This window comes from Aedes albopictus, chromosome 3, assembly GCF_035046485.1.
Source record: "Aedes albopictus strain Foshan chromosome 3, AalbF5, whole genome shotgun sequence".
In the NCBI taxonomy this organism is placed as follows: Eukaryota; Metazoa; Arthropoda; class Insecta; order Diptera; family Culicidae; genus Aedes; species Aedes albopictus.
Genome location: NC_085138.1, coordinates 222662373 through 222669393, shown reverse-complemented (window position 1 = coordinate 222669393; position 7021 = coordinate 222662373). Strand labels below are relative to the sequence as shown.

Below are 7021 nucleotides of genomic sequence, written 5' to 3'. Positions count from 1 at the left end.
GATGCGCAGAACTTTTGGTAGAGCTGTTGTCAGGTACTCACACCTGGCCAAACGTGATGCCAAACTGTTCCGGAGAGCCACGGAGCTACTGCGGAAACAAGGTGGCAATAACGATGAGTTTAGGACGTAAGTGCTTCGACCGGAACACCGGAACTGAACAGTATGAGATCCACTGGCCCTGCACCGGCATGCGATTTTCAACAATGATTCCGACGATTTGGTACCAGTGCAACGCTTTCGCCAAGGAAATCCTTCGGAGAGGACGGCGTTAAAATTGATTCCGAATATTAGACGCGAGCATGGAGTTATGATTGTTCAGTTCACAGGCAAGCGCATCGCTTCCAGCTGTTGTGATAGGTGAATCTTTCGAGTGCTACGGGGAAGATCGAAAAAACATATTGTAGTGATCGTGAAGTGGTTTAAAATGGAACATAAATTGTACATTGCCTATATAAACAATAAATGATTTTTTTTATAGAATAATAATATTATGTATTAGCATTGCTATTTAATCTGATTCCCATAATCTGCATTCAATTAATAGCAAAAAATTACTCATATTTGAGTACTTTCAATTACCCATAATTCAATAAATGCAGCTTACTCATATATGGGTAATGCCCCATTACCCATAAAATGCGAATGTGCACTTTTTGGCGATTATGGGTAAACTTGACCCATATTTGGGTAAACTGACCTTAGCGTGCATCCCGGGGACTTTCTATCAGCTGATCGATGGGAGTGCTGGGGTGCTGTTGACCAGGGATCTTCCTGGTGCATCTAGCGAGTTAGCTGCCGATGAAGGCCAACAATCGCTGATCGGAAGAGGAATCCTCACATGGCGGAACTATGTGTTTTCCGAAGTGTTTCCATCCAGGTGAAACAGCATTTGTTCAACATTTATCATTTTTAATTTAGTTTTATTGTACATGTAGATCAACGTTATGTATTAATAAAATGTGTGTTTATTTCTTCATTCATTATGAATTTGCCATTTTTATACGAGAAAAATCTAAATAAATCTACAAAACTGAGTAAAATCGACTCAGTTTGCTAATTTCCTGCAAATTAAAAATGAGTAAGAGTAACTCTATTTTCAAGAAAATCCCATATTACTCTAAAGTGAGTAACTGCCATTTACTCTCTTATGAGCTGTTCCACTTTGTACCGAAGAGAGTCGAATTCTACTCACTTTTGAGTAGATTTCAACGAGCGTGCAGGGATCAAGAAAGAACGTTACAAATACAGTCACTATATACACAGTCTGGCGGACTGTCACTTTCGACCGGAGCCAATCGAGCATGACGTCACGGTGTAGCATTTATCGGTGTGGACACTATGACGTCATGCTCGATTGGCTCCGGTCGAAAGTGACAGTCCGCCAGACTGTGTATATAGTGACTGTAGTTACAAACCCATCAAAATCAATCAACAATGTTGTCACTTCGTAAAATGGCTCATAGTTTTTTTTCCGTGCATGAAATTCTTATGAGCACAAAAGATTTCGGACACGTTACGCATGACCGCTGCCTCGAGTTGACAGATGACATTTCGCTTCTCAACTCGAAAAAGAAAACACACCTCTGTCAGCTTGGCAGAATTTTTCTCAGCACCGTCGTGAGTTTTTTGGATGCCGTGAAAGAGTTTTATTTGCGATTATTTTGCTGCAATTTTCCACGAAAATAGTTAGTTCGGCCACTGGTAAGTATGAGCATTGTTTGATAAATGTTCGATACAATGATAGGCATTGGCGTATAACAAAATCTTTCCATTTGGTTTGGTTTTGTGTTGCGTTTTTCTTACGTAATGGCACTTCATAACAAAAGCTTTGCTCGTCTTTCTTTGATAAACAGATCCAGAATGTCCGGATTGTTCCGTATTGGCATTAGGTTTCTGAACCGATCGAATTCGGCGTCCGGATCGCTGCTGGACGCGAGGGTTACCTCGGCGCTGGTGGTTCCTGCCTGCAACATTTCCGGCAAAACATTGCGCGGTTCGAAGCTGAGCAAACCGAAACCATTCCCGTATCAGGAAAAAAGGTACACCGCCTTCCAAGCGTGCAAGGATGTGCTTTTTAAGAACACCACCAGCCGGTTCGACGAGAATACGAAGGTAAAATAATTGGGTGTTTTGAGTTTAGTTTAATAAAATCGTTAATTGCATCGAACAGGTCGTCGTCGTGGATGGGCCGATAGCTGCCGGCAAGTCCGCCTTCGCCAAAGAACTGGCGACCGAGTTGGAGATGAAGTACTTCCCGGAGGTGACAATGGATAACTATTACATCAACTCGTATGGGTACGATTTGCGCAAGTTGGACCCGCAGATGCCGCCGAACATGCAGAGCTTTGACGTGAGCAAGTTCCTGCAGAATCCAAACCACAGGAACGTGGCCAGCTTCCAGATCCGAATGCTGATGCAACGTTACTCGCAGTATATCGATGCCCTGGCTCACCTCTTTTCGACCGGTGAAGGAGTCGTGCTTGACCGGAGCGTCTATTCTGACTTCGTGTTCGTCGAGGCCATGTTCAAGAACGGCTATATTTCCAAGGGAGCTCGCTCGGTTTACTACGACCTGGTCAAGAATACTTTCTCGGAGCTGATGAAGCCCCATTTGGTCATCTACTTGGACGTTCCGGTCAGCGTTGTGAAGGATCGCATCAAGAAACGCGGTAACCCTGATGAGGCCAACTCCAAGGCCCTCACCGATAACTACCTGCAGGACATTGAGAACATCTACAAGCAGCAGTATCTAAAGGACATCAGCACCCACGCCGAACTGCTGGTTTACGATTGGTCCAACCACGGAGAAACCGAAGTCGTCGTCGAGGACATCGAGCGGATCGATTTTGATCGCTTCGACAAAGACGACACGCATATGCGTGACTGGCGTATGGAGAACGAGGAAGAGTGGACCGAAGCCCGGTGCCGTTACATGGAGAAGTCGGATCTGATGAACTACTTCAACGTGCCACGGTACGACGTCCCGGAGCTGATCGTCTCGCCCGAAGACTTCAAGGCGTGGTACGATTTGTGGTTCGAAGCCCCCGGAATGAAGTACCGCAAGGGTTACAATGAGGAATGCGGCGACGATGGCATTATGACCAAAAGCAAGATGTACACGCAGTAGGAAGGAGAGAATTTGTTAGAATTCCTAATTCGTTCGGGATAAAAATGTTTAAATGATCAATAAATTGGGATCTTATGCCGCGTATTCTTTTTTTTTTTTTTGTTCATAGAATGAATTAATCTGCCTATCAGATACCCAAAAGGAGCGTCCTCGGGCTATGTGGGGGTCGACTCGACTCATTAAAACCATATTCTCTCTCTTCCTTGCCTTCGCGGTACGCCCGTTAGGGATGACTTCCAGTAGGGGGGGGGCGTAAATTAGTATTCTCTATTGGTAACCGGATCAATTCAACTTGCTGTTGGTCGACCCGCCATGTTCTCTGTAATTCAAGTACGATTAGAGAGACCGTGGAAGGAACGGAATCCCACTTGTCCGTACACATCCTTTCAACAATGTTGTCCGGAGTGATAACTCTTGCATACTCGACCTTTTTTGCTCCACGAAGCGTGAGCACGATGACAGTGCCTTGTAATCTTGGAACTTGGTATTAATTCTATGTTCTTATAAATTAAAAATTTTCTAAGTGGCGCGCCATGGCGGCGGAACAGACGAATAAATACTAATGTCAAGCATGTAACCGTAAAATAACGGCCGCGGTTATAAGTTTCACTTCACGGTGAAAAAGCTGTGGGTAAATCAAACGTGAACCTTTTTAACCGTCCTTATTACCGGTGACGTGATTGGAAGTATAATCAGGAGTTACGCTCTATTTATATTCCTCAATCAAAATTGTCAGTAACAGAAAAATTAATGAATAAGTGAGAAAATTCATTCACCAACATGAATTTTATTTTGATGCCTCAGTTGAGAATTTTCAAAATTCACGTTGAATTTCACTCATTGAAAATGAAAATTTTAAACTCTGCTTCCACTATTGAAACAAGTAGTTGGCAGTTGGTTTTACCGAATGTGATTACAATCATATTCTTAAAACTATTGCATCATGTTCATCTAATTCCGTTTGTCTCCAGTTCGCCGAAGATCGATGGGAAGTAGAGGGTTAATAGTACATATACATACTACAGGGAAATTGAGAATGAAGACGATCCATTTTCGATCTCTATATTAATATTTTAAATTTTCTTACACTTACAAAAGCATATTTTGCATGAAGTAAAAATACACAAACAAAATCATTAACCTGATTCTCTTGCTGCCTTCCTCTCGTAGTATCTTTGCAGAGCCGCATCGAACGCTGGACCAACGGTTCGCTTCTTCCAGATGTCCACTTTAGGTTCCTTGGGTTTCTTCGTCTCCTTTACGGTAGGTTCCTCCACTTTAGCAACCGCCTCTTTACCATTTTCCTTGGCCGGTTTGTCCCCGTTGTCCAGTCCATTGGCAGGTGCTTCCGAGTCTTCCACTTTTGGTTTCTTCTTTTCCGGCGATGAGCTATTCCTTTCCTTGCTCCTCTCTTTGTCACCGCTCTTACGACCATGCTCAGCATCACTATCATCGCTGCTATTGTCGTTCTCACTGTGGCTGCTACTACTGTTCGAATCGATACTGAAATCTGAGTCAGCGTCCAAATTTGACTGCAGATGAACCTTCTTAGAGGAATCGTTCTTTTCCTCACTGTCGTCGTTCTGCTCATCCTCCGAGTTCCGCTTGCGATAACGCCGTACCTTGGAATGACTGACCTCTTTACTCTTGAGCGCCTCCATTCTGGCACTCTCTTCCTCATCAGATTCTTGGCGTTCCTTTTTATCTTCTTCCGATTCGCTAGAACGAACATCATCTTCCTTTTTGACATTTTCTTCGTTCTTCTCCTTTTTCTGTTCGCTCGCCTCTCCCATTTTTTGCGAATAAATGTGCCTGTAGAAGCCTCCCAAATCACTCTGCTTTGTAACGTCCCCAATGTTCTCTAGATACTCTTCTCGTTTCTCCTCGTCTTCGGCTTTCTTCATCTCCTCCAGCTTTGCCCTGTAAGCGGACGTAACAAACGATTCCTTGTCCTTGTACATTTCGCCTTCAGCCTCCCGCTCCTTCTGAACCTGCCGCTCGATTCGTCGCTCCTGCTCCTTCTTACGCTTCTCGGCCGTCTCCAGCAGCTTCCCAATGTACTTCGGCTTCTTTTCCTCCTGGGATTTGCTTTCCTTGGACTCCTTCCGCTTACTGTCGATCTCATCGTACAACTCGTCGTACTGATAGACGGTTGGATCTTCGGCCAGTGCTTTGGCCTGGGCAGCTCTCGCCTGACGCTTTTGACTTTCGCCCAGTTCGATGCTCAGGGACTTTTTCGGGTCCGCCGCCGAATCGGAATCATCGGAGTCGCTATCAAATGCCGCATGTTTTGTTAACGCGGGCTTTGAAGTGGCTTTGCTTGCCTTCGGATCTATCAAACCGTACCTGTGGATGAACGGTAAATGGTGTGAGATCTTGTAGACTATCTAGTGTTTATTAAAATACTTACTGTTTCGACATTATTTTATGGAAATTTCAATAAAACACTGCGCAGTGTTTCAAGGGTTTCAAGGTTTCGATTGTTTTGGCCTCTTTGCACTATTTGACAGCTTAGCATAAAAATCAAAAATCAAAACAGCAGCATAAACTAGCGTTACATATAAAATTGTCTAAAACATTAAACATAACACTACTTTATCGATTACACGCCAGTTGAAATCCACTGAGACTCAATCGTAAATATTTATTTAATAAAAAAAATGCAAAATAAGTTAGTTACAATAAATAAAAATGCAAAGGCTGAATCTCGGGCTGAATGGGACTTCGAAAGGGATTTAATTCTTTTCCAAAGGGAGCGACACTAGTTTTGCCAAGTCGAAATATCCCCGAATATCCCATAGAAAACGCAAAAAAAAACGATAAAACCCGCGGTGTCGCCCCCTATTGTAATGTACTCATTTTTTGTGTTGTTCTTCAGGGGTATCCGGATTATTTCATAATCGGATTCTCCGCCCAAACATTAGTCGAAATCCAAAATTTCATAATTTTTGGAGTCCGGGAACTATTTTTCAAATGCATTTAAAGTTTATATGGGGATTTTTTTTTTGTTCGGGTCGAACTGTCATTTTATCGATTGAAAACTGTAATTCTATCCACGGGAATTAAAACTGTTTCGTGAAAGGTATTGGAATTCAATAAAATCACGTTATACGCAGAAAAATGAGCTCATTCGAGGCTATATAAAATAACAATATTTTATGCACTAAACAACCCAATTTAGCTCAAAAATTAATGACTTATTATTTTTATTGTCGTGCAGAAAATACAACAATTCAAGCATAACTTTTCAATCCGACGTAACTCGAGAATGTAAACAAATCCGGGATAACTGCTGCATGCATGATTCATAAAGCAAATTGAAGAATCCACATCACTGTTTGATGATTTATTGCTTAATTTGTTTAACTAAGCATATTTTTCGAAACGACGTATCTAACTATTTTGATGTTTACAACTTTACTCATAGATACACCGTTTTGATATATATGAGAAAACCAAACGACGTATCTAGCCAAAATCCAAAGTAACACATACACCAAACTGGCACCATACAAAAGCGACGTATCTCGCATGACGTATCTCTAACCAACCCGGTGTATGTGTATTTTTGTCACAATTCATTGTGAAAATGATATGGAATGAGTAGGTTTTGTTTCTTACCTAGTGCGTGCTATATCCCTGGTGATGTAAAGCACGAAAAAACTTATGAAGTCTTTTTATAAAAAAAAACTATTTTAGTGAAATGGTCGTCAACATTGACCATGAATTTTCTCAGATCAGTGAAAAAGTTAGATACGTCGATTTGAAAACTTATGCTTGAATTTATGCGTGCGAGTAGTGTTGCCACAGGTACAGATTATTCTAGATTTTTTTCAACTTTTTGGTACAGATTCTGTACGGTACAGATTACAAATTTTCAGCAAAAGGTACAGA

General features: G+C 42.1%; 2 protein-coding genes across 2 annotated transcripts; one reads left to right on the top strand and one right to left on the bottom strand.

Moving 5' to 3' along the window:
* Positions 1-1541: 1541 nt before the first annotated feature.
* Positions 1542-3211, top strand: LOC109428775 (NADH dehydrogenase [ubiquinone] 1 alpha subcomplex subunit 10, mitochondrial). Its single transcript, XM_019704615.3, has 3 exons — positions 1542-1701; positions 1854-2112; positions 2171-3211. The coding sequence occupies exons 2-3, from the start codon at positions 1861-1863 to the stop codon at positions 3125-3127; spliced, it is 1209 nt and encodes a 402-aa protein (XP_019560160.3). The 5' UTR covers positions 1542-1701; positions 1854-1860; the 3' UTR covers positions 3128-3211.
* Positions 3212-4173: 962 nt separating this feature from the next.
* LOC109428774 (nuclear speckle splicing regulatory protein 1) lies at positions 4174-5680 on the bottom strand. Its single transcript, XM_019704614.3, has 2 exons — positions 5538-5680; positions 4174-5473 (listed from the first exon to the last, which is right to left on the bottom strand). The coding sequence occupies exons 1-2, from the start codon at positions 5546-5548 to the stop codon at positions 4264-4266; spliced, it is 1221 nt and encodes a 406-aa protein (XP_019560159.3). The 5' UTR covers positions 5549-5680; the 3' UTR covers positions 4174-4263.
* Positions 5681-7021: the final 1341 nt, after the last annotated feature.

Coding starts and splice junctions, on each gene's coding strand:
- LOC109428775 (XM_019704615.3), top strand. CDS start 1,861: ATGTCCGGATTGTTCCGTATTGGCATTAGGTTTCTGAACCGATCGAAT. Junction 2,113..2,170: donor GGTTCGACGAGAATACGAAG/GTAAAATAATTG, acceptor TGCATCGAACAG/GTCGTCGTCGTGGATGGGCC.